The sequence below is a fragment of the Boeremia exigua genome (genome assembly GCF_020726555.1).
Source record: "Boeremia exigua strain MPI-SDFR-AT-0100 chromosome Unknown C7974scaffold_12, whole genome shotgun sequence".
In the NCBI taxonomy this organism is placed as follows: Eukaryota; Fungi; Ascomycota; class Dothideomycetes; order Pleosporales; family Didymellaceae; genus Boeremia; species Boeremia exigua.
This window is the reverse complement of record NW_025763529.1, coordinates 1,437,417-1,462,568: the sequence shown is the minus strand read 5'-3', so window position 1 is coordinate 1,462,568 and position 25,152 is coordinate 1,437,417. Positions and strand designations below refer to the sequence as shown.

Below are 25,152 nucleotides of genomic sequence, written 5' to 3'. Positions count from 1 at the left end.
TCTGCCACGAGGGTCTATCGCATTCTTGATGATATTGAACAAGACACTGAACCACATCCCTTCGATTGCCAATTCAACGTAAAGTGATTTGCGAAGATCACCTGGGCAGTTCGACCGTTTGTTTCCTCCCGCTGTCCGTTCGTCAATCCACAATTGTGAAACGAGGAAGATTACCTCATGCAAGAAGGTATGACCGATTCCTTGATACATTCGGTTTGACATCCGCACACAACAAGGATCCGCTTCCTGTTAAGCGTGTCAATGTCATTGGTACTCCCGCAATCGTTATGCGTGTCAACGCTCCCAACTGGGGAAACAGGTGGAATATCACAATCGCTGAACGAGATTGTATGTGCAGTTCAGGGCCACCTGAGTACCGCACAAATGGTCATTGGATAGGGATCGATGTCGACATGGTTCCATGCATCTGGGCAAGATGGTTCCGTACATTTGGGCAATCGATCACGATCAAGTCGTCGATTTACTTGCCCAAGTGAAGGCATAGCTCTATCCCATCTCGCCGAGAAAGACGCCATAACCAGACGACTCGTCTGCGGCCGCGTCGCTTCCTCTCCACAATATTGTTTGTTGTACGTACCTAACGACGTCCTCAATCCCCCTCTCACGGACTGGTTCGCCAGACTCACGCCTGCTGCCCTACATTATCTTCCGTGTTTCATCCGCCGAGTGTTGACGGCCCAGAGAGGAACAGATCAGAGCATCTTAGCTTCTGAATCATATCCAGAACTTACCTCAGTCTGACAGAACTACCACAAGCATTCACGCATTCACGCCTGAACCCTGTACTACCCAATCCCACATAGCGCAATAAGCCAGACAATGTCCCCCCCACGTGTTTTCACATACGGTTACTGTGATCACAACGCAAAGCCCGTCCTATCTAACAAGAAGCAAAGCCACCTCCATACAGCACGTCCCGAACCCAACAACCAATACTGCGACCTCAACACGCAAAAACCAGATGATCACATCAACCATACGTAGCACAGCAGCTTACAGCGCAGACGATCCGAAGAGACATCGAACTGGCACTCTCAATCACGGCTCTGCGTCCGATATGAAGGGATACCCGGCCCCATCCCAGGACGCGGTGCTGTGGAGCCGGGGTGAAACTCCGATATTAGACGAAGTCCTCGCTTAAACCGGAGGACCTGGTGATAATCAGGAGAGACGTGCGAAGAATATTCTGGTTGCGGAGATACGCTGGGTTGAGTGCGGTGGTCGTTCGGAATATGATGTCAACATCACATGAGCTGTGAGACGGATTGTAGTTTCGTGTCTCGCACGAGGAGAATGCTCGGTTTGTCTGATGGTAGGAGTATTCCTGTTGGGCGGGCGGTGGAGAAAAGTAAGAACTGCGTCCTTCATCAATACGTTAGTCGTAAATACATTGTCTCAGTACATACAATTATACGTTTCTTGTCTACCCCAGTGTAAAGAAGAGTGAAGAATTCCAGTCGATGAATTTTGTGCCATCTCGTCCGCGACTCTATCTGAGGATAGCAGAATGCTGCCACCAAATGAATACTAAATGGTCTCATATCATGTGGCCCATGATGAACGTAGTTGGTGGTGTCAAGAACTTCATCTGTCGAGCGATTGCTGTCCTCTTGATCCATGATGTAGTCGTGCGGAGTAAAGGGTAGTGTCGCTTGTAGATACAAAGAAGGATTGATAAGTTCCCCTCATACAGAATGCCTGATGCAGATGTTGCCCGTAAAACGATTCGACGAAAGATCGTGATTATCACGTCTTTGACAAGCTTCGAGTAGACAATGCCGGCCTTCGAGGTCCTAGAGCCCAAGAAGCAGGGCTGTAATTGAAGGAAGGGAGGGGACAGCGCACTTCTGGCTCAGTGAAATAGAGCCGTGTGAAAGTTGGGCCGTGATTTATATGCTGATACAGACACCACCATACCTGTGCAAGAACTGCGGCTGAACCTCTTCTGTTGCAAGACTTGATCAGGAATTGAAGGCCACAACGCCGGGCTATGCTGATATTCAAAATTGATATAGATAATACATCTTGATCCTGACAAGGACAAGCCAGCATGACGGGTGCGTGCTTTCTACTCGTCGTCTTCGTCATCATCCACAACTCGTCTCCGTTTTATCCGATGGGCGGGAACCACCTCCGCATCGTCATCGTCATCGTGGCCGCCGCCGCGCCTCTTAGGGCTTGGAGCGATACCTTCATCCGGGTCGTCATCATCTTCGACAATCTCCGGCTCCTCGTCACTGGCCGCGATAAAATCGTCTTCTTCGTCGTAATCGTCTTCGCGGTTCCTGCCGGGACCACGGCCGTAGTCTTCGTCGTCGCTCCAGTCTCGTCGTAAGCCCGACTTCGGACGGGGCTTCTTCGATCGGGGGGCGCCATCACCGTCTTCAAGGTCGTCAATGCTGAGACCTGCTGAGCGCGCGCCACGATGACCCCCTACGCCACGGTTTGCGCGCTCGGCTTGTCGCTCAGCGTGCTTTTCCTTCGCCCTCAGTTGTCGCTGCTTTTCTTTGAATGTAGCCTCCTCACGTTGCCTGATGAGGTCAGGGTCTTCGTCGACTTTGACGAACGAAATTGCCTGATCAGCTTCGTCTCGGCCACGGGTGGCTGCAGCTGCCAAGTCGTTCTGCAGCTTCTCGAGCGCAGCATCCTTCAAATTTGCGGCAGGCACAACACTCAGGGCAGTGGTGAACTTGTTTGTCACGCGCATAATCTGAGCCTCCTCATAGGGGGCAACGAGATATGTGTAGCTCTCCTTGTCACTTTTCAGGCCATGCTTCGAGGAAGTAGGTGTAGGAATCCTGGGGTTGATTTGTGGCGGGGCAAGTGTGTTTGCATCAATGTCGAACTGTGTGGTCGGATTGCTGGCGAACTGCAGAGTCAATGAACCGTCAGACCAGCGCAGGATACGCGCATTAGACTGTAGCTCTGCCTGATTTGAGGGCGACCGTCGCCAGCGAATTGTCGACATGGCGGTATCGTATGCGGAGAAATGCTCGGAGGCACCAAACTTCGAGTGGTGATCTGTTGTTGGCGCCTGGAATGTCTTGTGGTTGAACACAGTTGGCTCGAATGCCAAAAATCGCGGCACCTTCAAAGCATACAGCTCGCCATCGGTAGGCTCTGGGACAGCATGTCGTGCGAGGTCTGTCTCCATGAAAGACAGTGTCTGCTGCTCTTGTTCGTATTCAACAGCTTGGGGTGCCCGGTCGTCGCGTGCCTCGTCGTCGCCAGAGTCGAGCTCCTCATCTTCGAGCTTGCGCTGCGATCTTTGGGTTTGTTAGAAAGTGAGAGGTTCCCCTACGGTAGCTGCAACCTACTCTGCTGGCTCTTCCTCCGCGTCACCCCCCATCACCGAACAGATCGTCCTCATCGTCTAGGCCATTCTCTTCGACTGTGTCACGCGGTGTCCCCCCAATTTCGCTCTCTGCTGGCGCGACAGCAGCTCCGGCCTCGTTGTCTGAGAGACCCTTCGCGGCATCACTGCCGGCGTCAGACATGGTCGCCGTTGATGAAGCGCTTCAATGCGCAATTCGGAATTTCTCTGCTGGATTAGCGCGAAATTGATTCCGCGACCGGGGCAATGTAGCGCCTGAAATGCGAAGGGAGTCGAAGGTCGAATTACGCGTCGCTGACTTGATGGCTTGAGGTGAACAAAGTTCAGAGCTCAGGGCGACGACGAGAGTCGCGCTTGCCCAAAGCGACTAGCGCGTCGGCCCCTTCTGATGCTGCGGGCCCAAAAAGCTGGCCGCTCGAGACAACGATACGTGTATCACCACAGTCAACGCCCCTCGATCTTCTGCATAACGCACTTATCTGCCCGTCAGCCCACTAAGGACAACCCCACACGCTCTCAGGCTCACAGCACGCCCCTCCGTCGTTGAACATGGCGTCCTTTTTCTCCAGCGTGTAAGTTCTTGGCGTAGCTCCCTTCCCCAAATGCTCCTGGACCCCCCCATATCTGGGGCTCATATGCCGTATCTGATACAGGCACCTATGTGCTTATGTTTCACAATCGCCGTTAATTCCGCATGCCCATCTCCTGCTATCTCTTCTTATTGTCTTATTATATACGTCCGGCCTCGGAGTTGTTGGTTCCTCTTCTAACGTACCACCAGACGCCAAGGGCTAGCTGGTCGATCCAACAAGAGCAATCAGCAACAACAACCAGGCAAAAGCGGCACACCTCCACCCACTGGACAGTACTCTCAGTCGCCTACATCACAGCAGGCTCCCCAACCTCCTATGCCCCATTCCCCTGCAATGTCGGCCTCCATGTCGTTTGAAGCTGGTGCGGAAAGTCCCGCCCAATCTGGCAACCGCAGACCGCCTTTCTTCTTCCGTGAGGAGTACTCCAACTTGATTGTCAAGGGTAACTTCATGACCTTGGCCGCGAAGCCAAAGCTTGTCGAGGAGGGTGAATGGCTTGCACATCAAGGTTCGTGTTGCATGTCAAGTATCCTGCTGCAATTAGTTGACCACGTGACCAGTTGTTGAACAGTACAGACTACTCGAACAGATGATTGAAGTCATCAAGGTTATCGATGACCGAACAGGCAAGCCAGTCTGTAATCCAGATGTTTGCCCAACCATGTCGGCCAGCGGGTAAGTCTACTTGTCGTCACATCCCTGGTATTTATCTAACACAATCAGACACACATACACATGGCTCGATAACAACAAGAAGCCCATCAAAATTCCTGCCATCCAATACATCAACCTAGTTCAAAAATGGATCGTCGGCAAGATCAACGACCCTTCCATCTTCCCCACAGATACTACTCCCATGATCCTCAACCCCTCCTCTGGCAACCCAGCTTCTCCATCCTCCGGGCAAAACTGGCTCGGTAAATCCTCCGGGTTCCCTGAGACCTTCGAGGGCGACATCAAGAGCATCTACCGCCAAATGATGCGATGCTACGCACACATCTACCACGGCCACTGGCTGGAGCCGTTCTGGAACGTCAACGCGTACAAGGAGCTTAACACGTGCTTCATCCACTTCATCAACGTCGGGCGCCTGTACGGCCTGATCGGCGATAAGGAGATCGAGCCCATGCAGCCGCTGATCGATCTGTGGACAGAGAAGGGCCTCTTGCCTGCGCCTACGCAGCCGGGCGCTCAGATCGCGGCTCCTGCTCCTGCTGCTTGAACAGCGATGAAGCGGGCTAGTGGAGAAGCGTTGGCCATTTGACATGGCGGACCTGGGGTCTGTGACCGTGGGCATGGTGGGCTGCGAGTGTACGGCGGTGCCGAGGGTTTGGTTGGCGTTCGGGGATCATATAGGCATGCACAGCATAGAACAATGAAGGAATATGGATTCACAAGCGTGGCTGCATGCACCTGCAACATGTCTCTACGCGCTTCTTGATGCAGCTTAAGCAATTACGTGATTGCGGCTCAACTGACCAGGTCCTCCTTGTAGCGCCGAGACCCTATAACTAGTGCGGGGAACATTTCAGTTCTTGCTGACGCTGGGTGTCGTCAGCTCTGATTGCCCTGCAAATGCTCGAGGGACATCACAATTGCTGTTGGTCACCAGTGGTCTATAGTAAATGAGGCTCAAATTGGATAGTAACACGTAAAGTAACCAGAGAGACTGTTTCCGTTTGACACCACCAACGATCCGCGAGACGCAAAACAGATCCGTATCGCATTGCGTTGCATGTCACACAAACTCCAATGGTGTAAAAGAAGTGCGTCCGCTCCACCACCATTTCGTTAAACATCAATGCACGCATTCCTGAGAGAAGCCATGATCGAGACCGGCTTGGTCACGATCATGACAGAGGTACTATTTGGGGTATGTCCGGACTGGCAGGCGTTGACATTATCGCGTCGCCACGTAGGAGTGGCACGGTCTTAGTTGTGTCCGGCCTTGCGGAGAGAGTTGGACAGCCACTCGAGACCCTCGTACAAACCGTCACCGGATGTGGCGCAAGTGGACTGGATGTACTGTAGATCTTATTAGCGCTAGCTCAGGGGAGCATTTTCGAAGTCGACTTACCCAGGCGCGTTGTCGGAGGCTGTGGAGACCAAGCTTGTCAGTGATCTCGGCAGCGTTCATGGCGTTCTAGTTTGTGGTGTGAGCAAAATTCTTGCAGGCGATACTGAGCAGGGGCGTGTGCTTACGGGCAAATCCTGCTTGTTGGCAAAGACAAGGAGAAGAGCGTCCCTCAGCTCGTCCTCGTTCAACATCCTCTGGAGTTCCTCACGGGCCTCAACAACACGATCGCGATCGTTGCTGTCGACGACGAAGATGATACCCTGGGTGTTCTGGAAGTAATGCCTCCAGAGAGGGCGAATCTTGTCCTGACCACCGACATCCCACACGGTGAAGGAAATGTTCTTGTACTCGACTGTCTCGACGTTGAAACCTGGTATGCCTGTCAGCGCATTGTTCGTAGTCGCGCTAAGGCTCGCAATAACGCACCGATGGTGGGAATCGTGGTGACGATTTCACCGAGCTTGAGCTTGTAGAGGATTGTGGTCTTTCCGGCAGCGTCGAGACCAACCATCAGAATGCGCATCTCCTTCTTTCCCCATAGCTTATCGAAAAGCTTCGAGAATGTGAGACCCATGTTGGCGGCGGGGGTGTGGTGTAAGGGGAAGGTGTAGAGGCGGTGAAAAGACTCTCGAACCTATGGCGCAAGCAAGTTAGATTCTAGTACCAATATGTAGGCGGTCGAAGTCGCGGAGGGCGACAGGGGCGAGCGCAGGACGGTATTGAGCAGCTGATGCGGGTTGCAGCGTCGTTCCCGCCTGAAGTCGCCGAGGTGTGCTGCGGAGGTATACAAAGACCGCGGGGCGGCGCGGGGCGGCAGCGATTGACTTACGGACGATGTTCAAGAGAGCCTGTGCGTGTTGGTGATGGCGTGGGTGGGTTGACGATGCAGTCTAATTGATGCACAGGAAAGGGCTGGGTTGATGAGACGTGTGTGGACTTGCTTGGAGAAAGCCCGTGCGGCGCCACTGACACGTGACAAAGTTAGCAGAACGGCTTATCGGAGTCGATGTAAGAGCCGCGGTGGGAAAGTTAAACTTGTCCATTCCGCTGCGTTTGCAATCTTCTTATGGACATTCATCGTAATATTGACACGTTGTGGTTCCCCTTGACGCGGAAGCTGGAACCCACACAGCCCTGAAGGCAGCCATCGATTGTCTCGGACGATCGACCCCAGTATCCACTTGGGCAGTGCCTGAGTTGGAGGCTCCACAACCGTGCGCGCCATTGGTTGAGCCAAGGCGAGTGGTGGTGAGGAGAGTGTGTCTAAGAAAAACCTCTTCTTACTCATGTATCAATGTCGTGAACTGGACATTCCATACGCCCAGTGAGTTTGACTCTCATCGTATTTGCCGATGCACACCTTCTAGAGGCAGTATACGTGTAAGCATGCAGTCAGGCGCCCGGATCAGCACCTCCATCAGGCAGCAGTTTTCGCTGGCCAGCATCACGACTGGATACTTAGCCTGGGAACAAACCGTGTCCTTTGTGTGAGATTAACGTATACGACTTGTTCCAATCGTCTGCTTATTGATGCGTGCTACAAATACACCATCCCAACCAGATCAGTTCGACCCGGGATTGCGCCGGACGCCGTGCTGCTCAATACATCTAGTTCAAGACAGTCCACGCGCCTATTCATGCTTTTGACAAAACTCCCAAGGAAACGCTAAAAGAACGCCAGCGGAGGTGACAAGTGAGGGTTGGGTTGGTTTAAAGATCCGTGACCATAGCCTCGTCCTGCTGCTGGTTCTCGTGAACAATACCGAGGAGCCGTGCATACGGTACAGTGATGCGCTGGAGGTCGCGATGTTTACCTCGTGGAATGTTAGTCAAAGACAAGAGAAGCAACGTAGGGAACTTACCAAGGATCAACACCGCTTCCTTCAGGAGGTCCTCTTTCTTCCAGCCGCAGATGGTATCGCTCGCCTGCTCGCTGTCTTGGTCGACATCTTCATCCTCGGCAATCAGGTCGCTTGCGAAACTTCTGAGTAGCTCTTCAATCTTGCCCTTCAGCCCCTCTGCTCCAATGCGCTTAACATACATTGAAAGATATATCTTGAACTCCTCCTTTGCACCCAACGTCTTGGCAGCAGCGACCCGGTTCTCGAGGTGGGCCACGCTGACACAGCTCTCGAAGGTTTCGTAGCCTTCAGCCGAGATGAGCGCTTTAATAAGACGCTGCAGGTAAAACGCTCGACCCTGTAGCAAGAACTGATTCGTTGTGTTGCGTTCCAGCGAGGGAATGATACCTGCTGATATGTTCTCCGGCGAGACCTGATCGTCCCTCTCTTTTGGTGTCTTCTTGTCCTGTGATGATCTAATATTGCCCAGAGATGAGTCTGTGGTATTCCAATACTGGCTTCCGACTGCAAACCAGGGTTCTGAAATCCGTTGCCAAATATACATGTTAGGGTTGTAGGTGTAGCCATCGCCATTTGACACAGCCACAACGATCCTGCCTTCGGTGTTGAGGCGTGCAAACACAATGCCAGGTGACTTGGTGAGATGCGGACCTTGGGCGTACGCCGCAACGTCCAGAATTGGTGCGACAGAGATGGGTGGATGAGGAGCGGACATTGTCTTGAGGTTCCATACATAGCACATACCGACGGCTGAGATAGCCATCAGCCACCATCCGCGACAGTCCATGATGACGGGTTGCGCTTCCAAAATCATGGCATTGAGTGTGCGTCGGCCTGCTGGTGACCAGGCATAGACAGAACCATCCTCGCATGCTGCTGCAAAGAAGTTCGTATTGCCAGTCACTAAGAGAACAGCTTTCGGTAGGTAGTCTTGCCAAAGCGCTTGGCCCTTCTTTGTGCAGGTTATCCTAACAGGATCATGGTCTTGGAACCGGCCTGTTCGCGAAGGGCCAGTAGCGTTGCGTGCTTCCAGCAGAACAGTATCCGAGAGCTCTGCTTTTCCGGTATTGGGATCGACACTGTTCTGATGCGGCGGTTCACTGCCATCCATTGTGCGGACGATGACACTCCTAACCTTAGGTACAGCTAGCCGCACCTGGCTTACGCTGAGTGACGGGTTAACAATTGCAGGGCGCAGGACCTTTGCGGGTTCCTGCCCATTGGCCTTTGAGGTAGCAGCAGCAGGCGGCACAAGACCATTCTCACTGTTCAACACGATAGCAGCGCCACCAGGTCGGACTGTAGCGGCAAGTCTTCGCTCTACCTGTCGATCGTCGTCGCCTTCGATCTCTGCAAATTTCCTCTTGTTGCCAACCAGCATCGATGCAAGACCGCCTTTGGGAAACCCATCGTAAGGCTTCGACAGATCAAGGATGTTGTGTGGATTGTCGCTCCTCCCAACGGATGTAGATGCAGAGATCAGTTGGGTCTGTGGTAAAGATGATGCACCGACTCCTGACGATGAGGAAACAAGCATAGGTGCTATGCGCTTCTTTCCCTCCTTTGTGACAGTCACCCGCTGCTTGAGCTTCTCGACACGCTGATCCGCTGGAGGCTCGGCTGGTGCTACTGGTGTGGTAGTTCCGTTCGTGACATTTGCCGACGTTGCTGACGTCGTTACTCCATTGGTGCCATTCGTGATGATTGTCGGGGCTTGTACCGCGCCGCCATCACCCATGAGAGCTCCCATGCGACCCTGGACACCCTTCAGCTCTCCACTCTTGGCGCTTTCTTCCAAGAGCAGTGCGTCCGTGCCTTCAACGATCCCAACTCTTCGACCAGCACCGAATTTTGAGAGTGTCTTATCGTTCTCGTCCAATGATGCCGGGTAGCCAAGTTCCCCTGGCTCGAACACAAGAGTGAGAATACTGCCGTCGAGACTTGTGGCGTACAAAACCTCTCCTCCAGGCGACCATGCCAAGTCTGAAATCGACTTTCCAGCCAATTCTTGCGAGATCATGAATGGTCTAGGGTAGCTTGTGTTCCAAACGCTCAGACACTTGTCTTGACCAGCGCATGCAACAATGGTCACTGTTGGTTGATAGACATTCCCGTCTATCTCTTTTGGCGGATCCTTGTAAAACAGTCGAGGGGAGAAAGCAGCGACCTCCACTGGCCCTTCGTGACCGACCAGACTGATGTGACCGTCCCATGATCCACGCGCGATAATGGCGACAGAGCTGACAGGCCCATTCGTTGCATTGGCAGCGGCGATATGAGCTCCATCTGGAGACCACGAGCAACGGCGGAAGTATGTGGTGAGCGGCGAGGTCTGGAAGGGCGCATTTATGGTGTGCTCGAGCATGAAGTTGTTGACCTGATCCTGCTGCGTAGCGTTCGCCGGCGGCGAATTGAAGCGATAGACCTTGACGGTACGGTCGTCGCTCGCAGTCGCGAAGTATTTGTTTGCGGGGTCAAAGGTAATTCCCTTGACATGGCTCTGGTGGTTTGACAATGTCTTTAGCTTTTCAAACGAGTGCCCTGACCAGACAACTACTTTCGAGTCCAATCCTACTGACACCAGGATGGACGAATCATATGACCAGCCAATGTCCTGCACGTCGTTGTCATGACCTATGAGACGGCGTATCACGCGCCAGTTCTCAACAGGAGGCGCCTCATTAGAACCTGTACCTGTTGTTAGCAGTGCCTTCTAGCCTTCCAATATCTCTCCACCCACCAAAAGCAGCATGCGTTGGCGCATTGGGGTCCAGCGCGTACACACAAACAATCTTGTCGTCTGCGCCGGAAGCCAAGTACTTGTTGTTCGAAGAGAATCGCACCGCGTGGATCGTGCCTGAATGGTGGCTGACAGCCGCGAGCTGCTTCGGCTTGGTGTACTCGGGATTATTCGAGTTTACGATCGCTTCAGTAGACCATATTCGTACGTATCCATCTATGCCTCGCAATTAGTCATGCTAGTCAGGTCTGCGCAATGTGTACGCGCTGCGCATCCAAAGAAGGGTGTACGGACCTCCGGCGGCAGTGACAAGGCGCTTCCCATCAGGGGAAACGTGACAGCTGTAGACCTCGTGGTCCTTGAGATCGCCTGTGATGCGCGAATTCAGTCAGCGGAGTCTTCAGGCATGCATCGAGAGCTCTATGTAGCTTCTGGATACAGAGGTCGGCTCACCTGAATGGGTCAGCCACTGCGGCTTGATCAGATGCATGGTTGCGTTTGAGTTTCCACCAGATTCAGCATGCTATTGCGCAACCATGAACGTGGCGACAGAGGTGGTTTGGGATGAGTGAGGCGCGTGGTCGGTGCTGTGTACGGCTTGGGCTTGTCGCGACAGCTGTGCTGGCGACGCGAAGTTCAAGGTTCACGCGGGTTTGGCGCACGTTGAACAGGGGTCCATTAAGGTTTAGGTGCATGCGCCGATCATCCAAGTGCGCTCCTCGTTTACATGTTAGTATCAAACTTCGTGAGGCACGCTGATATGTACTATATTATGTTGATGTTATTGTAGCATTGATACTTGTTCTATCGCTGCCATCTCATGGGTCTGCGGTCAAACAGCCCTGCAATACCCTCCTTCTCCAGCACTTTGCTATGCTAACAGACATTCTAGGACATGACGTGAATGTTGCAAATAACGCAGTGCGACTGCGGTCTTTGTGCAATGTGCTGTCCGCGTATCCTCGACCCCGTTGAATAAGCATGAGTCGTTCGGCATTTGGCGAGTCTGGAGTCCTGGTGTCGCCGGTGGTGTGTTTGTGTGAATACTCAACGTAGTCTCTCAGTATTATTGCCTTCACACCTTGATCTTCTTCCTCTTCTTGAACACCACGGCAGGTGCAGCAGGTGCAACAGGTGCGTCTTCCTCCTGTTTGACCGGCGCATCGGCGGCATCTGTTGCTGCGTCATCTGCCGTGGGTATGTCATGCAGAGGGTTTGTGTCCTCTTCATGCTTGACTAGCTCCTCGGTCTTCACCTTCTCTTCCACCTCCTCCATCTTAAGCTCTGGAGTCTTCTTCGCTCCGAAAAGTGCTTCTATATCGTCGTCGTCGTTGTCCTTGCTTCCTGGGAATGTTTTGTACGTCTGGCCCCAACCCTTCTTCTTCGTGATCATGCCTTCTGCTGCTATCCGATCTTCCTCTGCCTCATCGATCTTCCTTTTATGTACACCCTTATTCAGCTGTTTCTCTTCGAACTGTCCCTGCTCGTTGACCTCTCCGACTAGTTTCTTTGTCACCACTTTCCAATCTCCTGCCATACCCATATCCTGTCGCGCTTCTTCAGGCAGCGCAACGCCCAGAGCCGCCAGCTGCTCCCATTGTCTCTTCCTGTCTTCTACTGTGGCCTTCTTTTGCGGTTCCTTCTTTGCGAATGTAGCTTTGTCGCCGACTCCGGCTGCAACCGAGGGCCCTGCGCCGTTTGCTCCAGGGACCAGGCCATTGAGGCGCGCAACTTCGGCTTTCGCTTGCGCTTGTTTGCGGGCTTCAATTTCCTGTTCGCGGTGTAGCCCCTTGAGAGAGCGCCGGATACCGCCCTGGTGGCGACCGGTGGCTTCGTGTTGCTGCTTCTCAAACTTGGTGTCTTTCACGAAGACTTCGCAGTATTTGCACCAATATTTCGGCTAGAACATTGTCAGTTCGGTATTTTCGCACCACGTACGCGAACTCACTGTCGACTTCCAGTACTCTGACATCTTGCCGGTGCACGTCGAAGATGACGCAGGCGGGCGAAAGATTGGAGACGCTGACCCGGAGCTAGGCAGAATGAGGCGGTGAGCTTCATGCAGGGCTGATTGCGGAGAAGTCGCGTCGATCGGTAGCTTCCCCGGGTGATTGGAGCTCAAGCTCCCCCCTCATTAACAGGGTGCTCTGGACTTCTTCGCTACATTCCACACCTCTCACCAAACCTTCTACTTTGAGCATTGAACCCACCCAACGGTCAATCTACACGACGTTCCAGAGCAACTCATCGAACATGGCTTCTGTCGCAGTGGGCCTCGACCGCACTAGGCTCTTGAAGCCGCTTATTGTATTGGCTGGGTGGACCTTTGTGCAGGAGGTATGCTGGCCAGGGATTACTCTATGACCATGGCACTGCTGATACCGTGAAAGGCCTGGATGTACGCCACACGTCTTCCCGCCATCTCCAAGTATGGTGTCAAACCTGATCAGGAGACCATCAGCGAGGAGATGAAGACAAAGATCCCCGTTGAGGTCCGCCGCATTGCCGACAACTTCAACCATCTGCACGAGCAGCCAACCGTATTCTACTCTGTTGCAATTGCTCTCACACTCCTGGGCGACAACCACGAGTACACATACCTCGCTGCGTGGGGCTACACAGGACTGAGAATCGTGCACTCTCTTTTCCAGAGCTTGGTCAACAAAGTGTTCACGAGGTTCTATATTTTCGTCACCAGTTCGTTCGTTCTTGCCGGTCTGACTGGCCGTGCTGCGACACTGCTTTTCTGAGCAGATCGTAACGAGTTCAGAACGTGAGTTATGGGTTTACTTTTTGGCGACGCCCAAGAAATTGCCGTCTTCTGACACTGCGTCACTAAGGCTATAGGAGCCCGGTCGTGTATGGTATACCAGCAGCCTATAATGTAATGCAAACATTCTCCAGGTGCTAGCTGACTCTCTCACGTTCGACCGTCTTCAAATAGCAAAACAATGACCACTGGTGTTTCCATCGCTGTTCGCACCGAAAAACTGCGAACATGTTGCAGCATTCGGTTACCTAGACCCTTTGGGCGATACTAGATGAAGACGTCCACGGTTCACCTAGAAGGGTGTGCAGAATATTAAGCAGGGCAAACAGGGTCCAATAGTCTTCAGGCAGTGTCGCATCGTAACTCCCTCTCCTTTCAAATCCTCATCTTTCGGCAGTACAATACCATTCTACAAATTTGAGATGCCCTCGTCCCCAAGACAGCTTGCAACCCAAAGCAAATCACAAAGTCGGAAATATTCTTTAAGTATACATCACCTCGCACCCAGCATGCAGAATGTGAACCATCTCGTCCTCACATGGTATTGCATGCTCTATACTGTCTTGACGTCTTTGTCCTCATTCACCACACGTCTCGTTGAATTCATCGTGCGAGGATCCTTCAGTGCTAAATATATGCAGCTCTCGTCTAGAGCCATATCGTAATCGTGTGTCCTTCTGGAAGGCCAATTGGCTGTCAGACTGCCACATTAGATCGCATCTTCACGCTCAACCCTCAAGAGTATTGCGCTGTAGCTGCTGTGTCAGATAAGCGACAGTGATAGATCATCCAGCTGCGCGGAGGTCTCGCAGATGTTTCGCCTAAAATCTATGAAGAGAATCATGGAAGACTGCAAATAGAACTTGATCCTTGGAAGTCGTGACTTGACGAGATCTATCTTGGTAGTAGGAAGATAGTCGTATTTCATGGTCTTACCTCAGCCGCTCAGTGGAAGATGAGCCGAATTGTGGCATTTAGCTGTCTACAGTAAGAAGTGACAATGAATCAAGTTCGTGTGATACGGTGGAGAGACCATCAGGTAGGCTTCAGGGACGTGGATCTATCAGTGAAGAGGATGAACGCACAGGTGCCAAGCAATAATCATGAACATGTAGGCAGACCTTCATCTAGGATGAATGAATGCGAAGTGGATAGAGCCCAACCTGAGCACGTACTCCTTGTAGAACTGTCTTTCCATCTGTTTCAAACCACACAAATTCTCTTCAGTACGTCACTGATGTTATCCTGCTATACCTGTTTAGACGAACCACGAGAAGTATTCACCATGAACATACTGGAATCGACGGTGCAGCTGATACTCGTCAAGCTGGTATTCGTAAAGATAACATAGACTTGTGAGACCTCCATAGTTGACAGCGTATTATGATGGTAGTAATGGAAACGTAGAAGTACATTGCCTACGAAGTAGTTCACAAGGACTAAAAGATAGTAGCGGCTTCAAATCTAGCTGATGGCGTCGGTGCTTTACCGAGTTAATTGTAAAACAACAACCACAGCAGCCGTACTGCTTGGTTTTCGAGAACCTCTCAGATTTTATCTACCGTAGTCAATGTGATGACCTCCTACGCTCTTTGTGGGTTCCGAAACGAAACGAGCAGCCCGACTCGGTAGCGATTTACCTCCTGCCAATAATGGACGAGAAACGAGGAAGACTTACCATTTTGGTCATCGTCGTCCTTGGACAGATCTACCCGCAGTGGACCTGCTCCAGTGTAGATAACACTAAGTCAAGACGAGATGCCCAGGTAAATGTTCCTGGAAGTGGACGAGTCAGGTACTAACCATCAATATCTCAGATATACACAGTACACGAGCGTCCTTCCACCATCACATACGACATCGGCGATAACAATAATGCGAGCTTTTGACCGACCCGTAGGTGGTATAGGCGCTACTCAGGTATGGCTGAGCGGATCGAGCACGTACGTGTGCATTGATGAGCCTTTGGACCGATAAGACTTGATTCGCTATGTTCGAGTGAACATGGGTTACCTGCAGGAACGTGCCACCACAAGGAAAACATCTGTAACTTCGTCCTGACCAATCCAACTAAATCAGCAGGGTGGTGTCAGAGGCTCAGCCGTTTGACGGCGCCGGAACCAGATCGGCTTTCCGTTTCCGACGGATATATATCCGGACATTAATTCCCAACAGCGTCAAGATCCACAGCTTCTTGGTTCTAGTGCAGGGTTGTTTATTGGGGCTTGAAAGCCATGGATACTTGCTCGTGCAACTTCTCGAATTTCTCGCCCGCGGAATGGTTTGCCTACACACATGCTGCAGTGCGAGCTTAGGTACACGTGCGAACCCTGGAGAAAGTCGGGAGAACGCTACCCAATGACGTCTGCAAGCTCGAGATATTTTGAATCACCAGGCGTCCATGCTTTGTGTGAGACCTGACAAAATTTTGTGTCCTGCAGAGTGATCGGATCGAGCAATGCAACGTCGGTCATGGTCCGTTCACACGCGCGCGTATTGGTAGTGCGACTGCTATTCGTGACACCTAGTCACTAAGCCGGGGGTTTCCGCGGATGGACTCGAGAAGAATGCTGTCAGATGTAAGATATCAGATCCAGAAGACAAAAAGGCTGCATAGCTCGCATCGAGTCGAACGTGGTGGCATGGAGAAGACCCTTGTTTGTGATGTCAAGTTTGAGGTGATTCGTCACAATGGTCGAGTCATCAATACCCAACGTGCCGGTGCGGTCTTGCAAAGCCACAACGTGGAAAGTCAAGACTAGGTACCGAACGGACCCTCCGACTGCACGTCACAGGACTTGTCGGTGATCGGAGTGCGGAGTGCGACTCCGAGCATGGGAAATGCTGTTTCGATCATTGAGGAGGGGCTTAATTGTCAGCTTCACGTGTTTCATCATGTTGTGAGACTGCCCAAATTCGGCGAGCCAAGTAACGATGGGCACTCGCCCGCTGATCGATCGACAGCGTATGCTGTGCAGCTGTGCTGAGCTTAGACCTTTCAGGGCCTGCTTTCAGTCTAGGTTCGTGAAGAGAGAAGTTTTCCGAGCGAAAGCCGAAACGGTAAGCGTCCATGTACTGTGGGCTTTTGAAGTGTGGACGTAAGTGTGTAAATGTGGAGGCTTGGCTTGGCTTGCCCCTGACCATCTCCCCCGCATATTTCGTGCGGGTGACTTGACGTTTAGCACCGCCATCTAGTCCTGCGTTCTCGTAACGGGTCCGACCGCCCAGACCTCACGATCTGTCAAATACCGCCGATATTGAGCCTCTTGCCAGGCAGCGTCTGGCTGGACTCCGACTACAGCATGAAGCGGTCAGCAATCATCAAAGGGAAACGGCATCCACCTAATCCACCGCTGAACGCTAATGTCCGGGGCGCAGTGCTTCGGGGGAGTGGATCCCTCCGATCGTATGCTCAGCGCTGCGAACAAAAAGCCGCAATTTTCACGACGCAAGCCGTGTTGGTGCGTCACGTGTCTGGAACACCGGCCTCGAGGTCGGCTGTCTGGTCCAGAGACGTCTAGTCTGTCCGTTGGCATTCCGCGTTTCTGACACCAATCATGTTACAGCAGGGAACCCATTTCCGCTTTTTCACCAGTGAAGATCAGCTCCAGACTCGAACGACTCGAGCTATCCAAACTCGCCATGCGTGAATCGATCACGTAGGCTACCCCACAGCCCGCTTGACTCGCTCCTCCGAGTCGAAACATCAAAATCACCAAGAGACCAGTTTTGGTGAGATTAATGAGCCGCGGCATCTTTTCTGTGTGTTCAAATGTGGAAGCTGCTGACGACTCAGAGCGCGTCTCGCTCTCAGGCGTGTGCTTTGTCCCGAGGCCATCCGAGAAGCACCGGCGGTTTCCAAGCGCCAAGGATGAGCGCCGGCCATCCGCATCTGGGGACTGGGGTACTCACTAACGATCCCCGGTGGAGACGTACCAGGCGTCATGAGGGTCAAGGGCACTATGATGAATCGCGGCTTGTCCGCACGCCCTGAGCACACGACTAGCCCAGGTATGGAATCCACTTTTGCGGAATTCGGAGTACATAATCGTAGCCTTTCCCCAGACCCCTTCGCGCGCGGATAGTCGTGATTTTCCCACCTTCTACCAAAAACTGCATTGACAGACGTCAAGTGTTGACATTTGACTGCAGCCATGTCCGACTATTCCGGCTCACCGTCCGACCACATGGAGTCCCAGCCACCGAAACGGAAAGCGAACACAGCCGGATTAGATGGAAACACAACTGGACGTTCAGTAAAACGAAGAGCTTCGAAAGCGTGCCAATGTTGTCGGGCTCGAAAAGTTCGGTGCAACGTCACAGAGCATGGCGCACCCTGCACGAACTGCCGATTGGACGAAGTTGATTGCATTGTTTCTGAGAGCAGGCGCAAGAAGTCAGTCACCCACCCCGTGCAGCATCCGACAGCCCCTCCCACAAAGCACATTTCCACAACATTGCACTTGATGAAGGGATATCTCCGCACCTTTGTTGCTTGTTGACAGCCGACACTTGATTTGGTGTTCGCTCCTGCTGAACTAGCCACTTGCGGATTGCACTCCAACCCATTCCATTCATCCAGCCTTTTAGCCTCCACAGCACAATCTCGATCTCAGCCGTGAGCGAACCGCATGCTGATTCATGTAGGAAATGGAACAAAGACGACGATGCACAGACAGAGACAACCGCCACAACAACGAATGTAACTCGTAAAATAGCGTCCCGCGATGTCCTCGATGGCGCTCAGTCGCTGAATGCTGCTTCGTCGCGGTCATCGCAAGATGCGGAGAGTCGCATTAATGAGCATGTTCCTCATTCTATATGTGCGTAGCGTTGATATTTGATTTGGTCATGTACGCTGACAGACGGGCAGATCAAATCCATGGACATCGCAATTTCTCCGTTCCCAATATTCCAGAAGTACACCGCCGCATGTCTGTCACTTCACAAATCAATGGCCTCCCAACTTTCCCATTCACACCTTTCTCCAATGATGAGGGGAAACCTTTTTTCTCTAATTTCGGCCAGAAGCTTCCCTCGGGTCAACTTCCTCGTTACATCAAACCACTACCGGCCAAGATTGGACCCGAGGAGATATCTTACCTTGAAAAGAAGGGCGCTTTGACCGTGCCGAAAGGGGCACTTCGCAGCGAGATGCTGCGTGCTTACATCGAATTCGTCCACCCATATATGCCACTTTTGGATCTGCACGATTTCCTGACTGTAGTCGACCGTTCAGATGGAAGCAAAGGAAAAGTCAGCCTAATTCTTTTCCAAGCAGTCATGTTCGCAGGATCGGCATTTGTCGACATGTCGCATCTTCGTTCTGCAGGCTACGCTACGCGGAAAGAGGCTCGCAAGGACTTCTTCCAGAAGACTAGAGTAGGTGAACCTTCTTGGCAACATTTTTTGAATCTCCGCTGTTCGGCCGAGGTTGGGTCTCGGACCTCCGACGATCCTGACCACATGTTAGCATGTGAAATCGTTCTGAGTGCTTTATCGTTCATTCGACGAATAGACCGCTAACAATGAGGACAGATATTGTACGACTTCGATTACGAATCTGACAGGGTTTCACTGGTCCAGGCCCTGCTTCTTCTGACCTACTATTACGAAACCCCAGATGACCAGAAAGACACATGGCACTGGATGGGCGTGGCTACGTCCGTAGCGCACACTATTGGTCTCCACCGCAACCCAGATAATACCAACTTGGACAGTAAACGTGTCAAGCTGTGGAAACGCATCTGGTGGTCCACCTACATGCGAGATCGTCTCATCGCCCTTGGCATGCGGAGACCTACACGCATAAAGTCCGAAGACTTCGATGTTCCCATGCTGACGCTGGATGACTTCGAGATAGCAGCAATCCCCGAGTCAATCACATGCATCCCAGCTGACTGTAAAGTCGCAAGAGATGTAGAGAGTCAGCGCCAGCTAGCTGTCATGTGCATCGAGAAAGCGCGACTGTGTCTCTGCATTTCCCACGTCCTGTCAAAACAATACTGTGTATTGAACAACAACCACGGTCTTCAGAATGATCGTACGACGATGATGTTGCTTCCGAAGAAGCTTGACCCTGCAACTAGCGAGGTCAAGACTTGCGATGAAGAATTGCAAAAGTGGGTGAATGATTTACCTGAAGAGGCGAAATACACAGACAAACCTTCAGGCGAGGCAGCCATTGATCTAGCGCGCTCTTTGCTACACATGGTTTTCTTCACAACGTTGTCAGCCTTGCATCGTCCGCAAGTCCTACCTAACTCCCATGGCGGTCCGGCCAGTGCACCATCCAAGAACGACGTAGAGTCCGACATTCTCGATGCCTCACGACGCAACGTTCGCCGCGCTGCGTCCGCAATCACGTCGATAGCACAACGTCTTGACTCGGGCGGACTGGTCAAGTATTTACCTACCACTGGTGTTACAGTCCTTCTGCCAGCCATCATCATCCATCTTCTCGACATCAAGGCACCTGAAGAAGAGACGCGCCGCAGCTCTCTCCGTGGTTTCTGCCAATGCATGGCTGTGATGGGCAAACTTCGTGACCTCTACGCCGCAGCTGACTACTCTGTGGCCTTCCTCGAAGCTGCTATCCGTAAAGCCGGTATTCATGTGGCACCCGACTCCGTTCAGACCTCACCAATGCCTAAGACTAGCCCCGTAACCTCTGTTGAAGATCTTGTCGATGCCGGTCGCCGTCTCGATATGGTCAATGCAACCACCGCCTCCCACCAACAACAGCGCTCCACCCTTACTCCTCCGCCCGACACTGGCACGACAAACATGGCAACTCTCGAGAAACTGCCTGGCCAACAGCCGAATGTTACCGATGAAGAGGTTGCTCGCCGCCTCGAGACTTTCCTCGCATCCACGCCACCGGACTCGGATCACGAGCATCACGACCACACAATGACTTCTATCACGATCTCACAAGACACCCCTGTTACTGTCGCCACTGCTCCCGAAAGCATGTCCTTACAAGATCACCATTCTATCGATGCGCTGAACAAGTGGAGCATGATGGGCCTGAACGAGAACCCGTTCTCCAACATCAACCTCCACCAAGACAATGAGAACCTGTTCTCCAGCCTACCACTTAACAACGAATTCGATGATGGCGACTTCGACTCCCTTCTGAACCTGGACGCTGTGGGTGAGACGTTTACTTTCGATGAAGGAGCGCTGGACCACGGCGCGGGGCTGACCGCAGAGTTGGGGGACGTTGACTGGCTCGGAACGACACATGGACTGGCAGTTGACGCGTAAGCACTTGACGAATTACGACTTTCATGGGCGTTTGGGTAAGAATGGAATTGGAAAAGTTGGTCTCTTGCGCAACATTTTGGTTGCAAGACTGCTTCAGTGCGATGATATCCACGTAATTTCAGATGTGTACACGTTTACGACACGGTCTATATCTTTATTGTGCGATTGTAGCGACTAGGAAACGATATCTTTGACAACAGTAAAGAAAAGTGCAATCATCAGTGCAACGTGATACACATGCTACATATTCTGGCCGGCTTACACACTGTCAGCTTTTGTGTGATCTTGATTCATAAATCAGACCAATGTGACATCCTGCCATACCCCGCCACTCTTCTCCATCTCATCGACTGCTTCTCCATCCATGATGCCGTGGACGTAAGCATCACCGATCAGCCGGTATCCCCCATTTCCAGTCTCCCGTAGAACGAACGGCACGGTTCCACCAGCAAGTACTGCGATGACGTCGCCTTTCTGACACCCTCGAGGACACCACGCCAATCGGCCTCTTTGAGTAATGACAAAGTCTCTACTGAAATTCAGACAAAATGACATCATGAATTCCATTATGCTTTCGTGGTCCCTGTACGATTCATACGTGTCTTCTTCACTTGCGTCTACTATCCACACCTTTAATTTTTTTAGTCAACTCTAGTATCTCTGTTCCGTCCGGCGTAAGACGATACCAGGTCGGAGTCTTGCTCTCCTTTGATTCCAAAAGCATATGGATGGAGGCAGTGAGGGCGAGCCAGATGTCTACATCTTGGAAACGCGATATTTCTGTTTTATTGGAGTTGTGCAGTCCCAACATCGACAGCAATTCCTGGAGATAAGTGACGGGGTCAAAATCAAAGTGTGAGCCCACGGCGGATGGAACTGGGCCGCTGGGTATTGATGGCTCGCATATGTCAAGGACTTCGTCAACGAAAATGCCCTTCAGTCGGAGACTACCGGGTGCAGAAGCAATGTCGACGGCCCACACGTCCCTGCATGCTTTGTACAAACGCAATACGCGTAATCGGGCCATCCGACTGCTGAATGCCTTGTCTTCGTAGATTGAAGTGTAGTTTGGGACGAACGAGGGCAGGTCCAGTTGTAAGCCTGTTTCTTCTGCAGTGGCGTTGTGGACGACCTCTGTCTCAATACCGATATTCTCTCCTCCAATGCCAACGTGACTCAATATCTCGAGCCAACAAGTCGCCTTAATTATCTGGAATGTGGCGTTCTCAAGCACCATCTCGATTGGCTGTGTATAGTCCACAGTGATTGCGTGCTCGTATCTATCACAGGCAAGGCCGAGCATCCCATAGATCTTGTCGCGTGGATCAGTAGCATTACGTGTGTTTCTGAAATGACTGAGTATGTATACCAGAGAACGAGTCTTGTCTGCACCATCCGTCCTGACCAGCGGCTGAATGAAGCTCAACACTCGGCGGGACTCAGGTGAATTCAGGAATTCTTTGCAACAGCTGGCGTTTGCTACGTGTATACTGTAGTGTAGTATGGCTCGTCGCACAGCTCTGTTATCGATTTGCCGGTGTCCATGCTGGAAGACTGCATGCTGAGATTTCAGCCATTCTTGAACGGTCCACACACGCGACCACCATGGATCGCGGAAGAAGAGCTCGACCGCGTCCAGAACTGCGGGAGACAGGATGCTCTTGCCTTCCACCTCTGCATATGGGCCCAATCCGGGGATGAAATGCAGGGTTTCATCACTACCAAGACATTCTAAATAGTCCATGGCCAGAGAGTACTCTTCACGTATATCTGGGCCCAGCCAGAGTATTGTTTTGGTAGCTCCCGCATAAATTCGACGCATCAGAGGGACCTGATGCGTACGCTCGACCAGATTTCCCTGATCGATGCAAAGTGCATCGATCCACACAATTTTTGCTTGATGAGAATGGCGTAGATGCTTCAGGGCTTGGTACAAGTTCACAGTCACTGTTCGTGGCTGATCATCCACGTAGATGGGAGTGTCCTGATAGTCCTTCCCCCAGACGTAAGAGAGGGCCTCATAATCGAGTCTTTGGTCATCTGTATCATCGACGTCGAATGAGGTTACGCTCAAGCTGCAGCATATAGGCTGGGTCGGAAGCAAGGCTGGCTGAATACAAAGAAGCCTGATCTCTGCTCGAGCAGTGTTCAGAGTTTGATAGGTCGATGCAGGCTTCAATTGACCGGCCGATGTAACCTTTATTTCGCAGTCCTTGTTTTGGTTGGTCAAATGCATCGTTCGAGCTTGGAAGGATGTGTAGGTGGATGTTTCTAACATATCCTGAGATGTGCTGCGTCTGAGGTCCGCCATCGATTACCTAACCGAGTTACATGCATAGGGGCGGTGCTGCTTACCTATCGGTGTCGCTTCTTGTCAATCCTTGCAAATAGGTATTACCATTCCAGATCCTTTCCGATCGCTTGGTAACCTGTCCGATGGTAGGATTTACCTGACTCCAGTGCGCACCAATGATAATTCGAACTGCAGGCCACAACTCTTGTTTGCGCCGAAGTAGTGTCACAAGCAGAGGTGTGAATTTTGAACGCTCGCAATCAGATAACGCTGGGATGCGTATGAGTTTGCATGTGAATAAATGTGTAACCTGGTGCCTTCAAACGCTGCCCGGCAGGAATGATTGACTGAGTAGGGGGGCCCAATGTGGAGGACAACGACGACGAATCCAAGAAGGCCTGCGGGTATGAGTGACAAAGCTGCTTGTGTTTGTATTACTTAGATGTACTATTAATATGAGAAGGTGAGGAGTGCCCCTCTGATGAAGTGGGCACGGTATGCATGGCATCTAGCGCCTTATCTGAACATGTTGAATCGCTCGCTTGCTCCCAACGCCAATTTAATCAGTGTTTCCATCTCGAATCGTTTACTCCTCCTTAGCCCAGATTCGTTCCCGTTCTGGCATGGCCTCTCCCGACTTTTCTCGCTCACCGCTGACCTCTCGTTTCCATGCAAAATACTCCCCGAGCCGGACCTCAGCGTAGTCTGCGTAGTCAAAGTCGATCAGCGAGATTTGTGCCTGGATCAGCGCCCAGATACCCCAGTAGAAGCCCGGCACCCCGCGAAACCTGTCGACCTGCTCAAACAGTTCCTCAACTTCTGCCTCAGTGTGCGATCGATTCAAATGTATGCTGGCGCTGCGGAGGTACTCGCGGAGGAAGGAGCGGCGTACGCTACGTGAAGGTAAGACGTTGTAGTCGCATTCGAAACCACCCCACTCGGCGAAATGGTTTGCAATGTCAAAGGCGGCGGGCGCAGGTGTAGAATATTCGTAGTCGATGAAGGACACTGGTGCCGCCGCCGTCTCAGGCTCCTCTGACCCGTTGGAGGAACTAGAACGACGTGAGTTCGATGCGGACGATGGTGAAAGCTCGATGATCACGTTGCCGGAGAGGAGATCGCAATGAGCGAAGATGAATGGGTTTGAGCCACCAACACCAGGCGTGTCACCCAGCAGGTTGGTCAAGGAAGCGAGTTCGGCAGTAAGTTGCTCTCGGCGTGTCGTTTGCGCGGTGGTGCTTGTTGGGAGCGCATCGATCCATTTCTGCATAGTTGTCCACACGTTCGGAACAGGCTTGCCGGGCGTGAGCTGGGCCATAGCAACCAAGGAAGCACGCTTGTTGCTGGGAGCAAGTTGAGAAGGAGCTGGGCACGTGCTGCTGATACTGGAAATTGGTAATGTGGCATGCCATTCTCCAAGCCTCTGAGCTACTCCACGCCATACATCTGGTCGTCGCAGGTCAGCAGGTGAGCACACGCTGCCTGGAACGAATTTGTAAAGAAGACCGTTCTCAAACCGGGCGTAGAGCGGGGGTGCGAGGCCATGGCGAGCAAGGAGGCAGTGCGACCGTGTCTCTTCTGCGTGCTTGTCAGTCTACATTCCATGCTACGAGTCGTGCGTAGGACTTACTCTCACGGTCTATGAGCACATCAGTGCCCTTGCCATATGCTCGCAGCAGTATCGCATCCTCATCCACCTCTGCTGTCGACAGACCTGGCAGCTTGTTCACCGCCTTCAGCAGCGTATTCGTGATCCCGTCTGTAAACCGCACAAACTCGATTGTATCCTTGGTCTCCCGCCAGTCGGGTCGCAGTGTAAGAATGAGGTGAAGCGCCGAATTGTGCGAGTTTGAGTTGTCGTAATACTCAGCAATACGCGGAAGCGTGTCATATGGCGACTGCGACTTATTCATGGTGCTATTTCTGAGGGTCGTCAGGAAGTGTTTTCAACGATGGCGGTGTGCAAATTAACAAGACAGAGGGAAATTGGCGCCTCGAAGCATGTGACAAATGAGGTGCTAGGTTGTCGTGATAGACACACAATGTCAATTGGAGCACTCACAGCACAGTTGGACTGTCGCAGATATTTCAAATCAGAAAAAAGGCAGTGAAGAGAAAGACAGGAGTACAGCACAGTGCAGACAGAAACACCGCGGCCCTGTCGCGTGGCACCTTCCCCCTGCGCGCGCTACA

At 52.2% G+C, this 25,152-nt stretch overlaps 9 protein-coding genes across 9 annotated transcripts; 3 read left to right on the top strand and 6 right to left on the bottom strand.

Annotated features, from left to right (window-relative positions):
- Positions 1 to 2,089: 2,089 nt before the first annotated feature.
- On the bottom strand, positions 2,090 to 3,518 carry C7974DRAFT_437177 (Leo1-like protein-domain-containing protein; the record flags this gene model as incomplete). The annotated part of the gene is made up of 2 exons (XM_046145171.1): positions 2,090 to 3,287; positions 3,364 to 3,518. The coding sequence occupies 2 exons, from the start codon at positions 3,516 to 3,518 to the stop codon at positions 2,090 to 2,092; spliced, it is 1,353 nt and encodes a 450-aa protein (XP_045992974.1).
- A 259-nt stretch (positions 3,519 to 3,777) lies between these two features.
- C7974DRAFT_403775 (protein kinase-like protein activator) lies at positions 3,778 to 5,358 on the top strand. The gene is made up of 4 exons (XM_046142874.1): positions 3,778 to 3,927; positions 4,137 to 4,456; positions 4,509 to 4,623; positions 4,672 to 5,358. The coding sequence occupies exons 1-4, from the start codon at positions 3,905 to 3,907 to the stop codon at positions 5,168 to 5,170; spliced, it is 957 nt and encodes a 318-aa protein (XP_045992973.1). The 5' UTR covers positions 3,778 to 3,904; the 3' UTR covers positions 5,171 to 5,358.
- Positions 5,359 to 5,880: 522 nt separating this feature from the next.
- Positions 5,881 to 6,599, bottom strand: C7974DRAFT_417517 (ADP-ribosylation factor family-domain-containing protein; the record flags this gene model as incomplete). Its single annotated transcript, XM_046144084.1, has 4 exons — positions 5,881 to 5,973; positions 6,026 to 6,091; positions 6,151 to 6,395; positions 6,452 to 6,599. The coding sequence occupies 4 exons, from the start codon at positions 6,597 to 6,599 to the stop codon at positions 5,881 to 5,883; spliced, it is 552 nt and encodes a 183-aa protein (XP_045992972.1).
- A 925-nt stretch (positions 6,600 to 7,524) lies between these two features.
- Positions 7,525 to 11,251, bottom strand: C7974DRAFT_64354 (TUP1-like enhancer of split-domain-containing protein). The gene is made up of 5 exons (XM_046146998.1): positions 11,081 to 11,251; positions 10,922 to 10,996; positions 10,628 to 10,843; positions 7,888 to 10,575; positions 7,525 to 7,839 (listed from the first exon to the last, which is right to left on the bottom strand). The coding sequence occupies exons 1-5, from the start codon at positions 11,115 to 11,117 to the stop codon at positions 7,736 to 7,738; spliced, it is 3,120 nt and encodes a 1,039-aa protein (XP_045992971.1). The 5' UTR covers positions 11,118 to 11,251; the 3' UTR covers positions 7,525 to 7,735.
- Positions 11,252 to 11,379: 128 nt separating this feature from the next.
- On the bottom strand, positions 11,380 to 12,621 carry C7974DRAFT_344402 (U1 zinc finger domain-containing protein). The gene is made up of 2 exons (XM_046139338.1): positions 12,576 to 12,621; positions 11,380 to 12,527 (listed from the first exon to the last, which is right to left on the bottom strand). The coding sequence occupies exons 1-2, from the start codon at positions 12,597 to 12,599 to the stop codon at positions 11,703 to 11,705; spliced, it is 849 nt and encodes a 282-aa protein (XP_045992970.1). The 5' UTR covers positions 12,600 to 12,621; the 3' UTR covers positions 11,380 to 11,702.
- A 259-nt stretch (positions 12,622 to 12,880) lies between these two features.
- On the top strand, positions 12,881 to 13,377 carry C7974DRAFT_380183 (membrane-associated, eicosanoid/glutathione metabolism protein; the record flags this gene model as incomplete). Its single annotated transcript, XM_046140502.1, has 2 exons — positions 12,881 to 12,964; positions 13,018 to 13,377. 2 exons carry the CDS (start codon positions 12,881 to 12,883, stop codon positions 13,375 to 13,377), a joined length of 444 nt encoding a protein of 147 aa, XP_045992969.1.
- Positions 13,378 to 17,267: 3,890 nt separating this feature from the next.
- Positions 17,268 to 20,886, top strand: C7974DRAFT_63973 (cutinase transcription factor 1 alpha). Its single transcript, XM_046146997.1, has 4 exons — positions 17,268 to 17,793; positions 18,045 to 18,220; positions 18,271 to 18,779; positions 18,936 to 20,886. The coding sequence occupies exons 1-4, from the start codon at positions 17,552 to 17,554 to the stop codon at positions 20,664 to 20,666; spliced, it is 2,658 nt and encodes an 885-aa protein (XP_045992968.1). The 5' UTR covers positions 17,268 to 17,551; the 3' UTR covers positions 20,667 to 20,886.
- Positions 20,887 to 20,895: 9 nt separating this feature from the next.
- Positions 20,896 to 22,931, bottom strand: C7974DRAFT_403748 (heterokaryon incompatibility protein-domain-containing protein). Its single transcript, XM_046142873.1, has one exon. It carries the CDS (start codon positions 22,900 to 22,902, stop codon positions 21,274 to 21,276), a length of 1,629 nt encoding a protein of 542 aa, XP_045992967.1. The 5' UTR covers positions 22,903 to 22,931; the 3' UTR covers positions 20,896 to 21,273.
- A 434-nt stretch (positions 22,932 to 23,365) lies between these two features.
- On the bottom strand, positions 23,366 to 25,151 carry C7974DRAFT_403744 (ethanolamine kinase-like protein). The gene is made up of 3 exons (XM_046142872.1): positions 25,022 to 25,151; positions 24,590 to 24,882; positions 23,366 to 24,537 (listed from the first exon to the last, which is right to left on the bottom strand). The coding sequence occupies exons 2-3, from the start codon at positions 24,870 to 24,872 to the stop codon at positions 23,546 to 23,548; spliced, it is 1,275 nt and encodes a 424-aa protein (XP_045992966.1). The 5' UTR covers positions 24,873 to 24,882; positions 25,022 to 25,151; the 3' UTR covers positions 23,366 to 23,545.
- Between the last annotated feature and the right edge of the window lies 1 nt (position 25,152).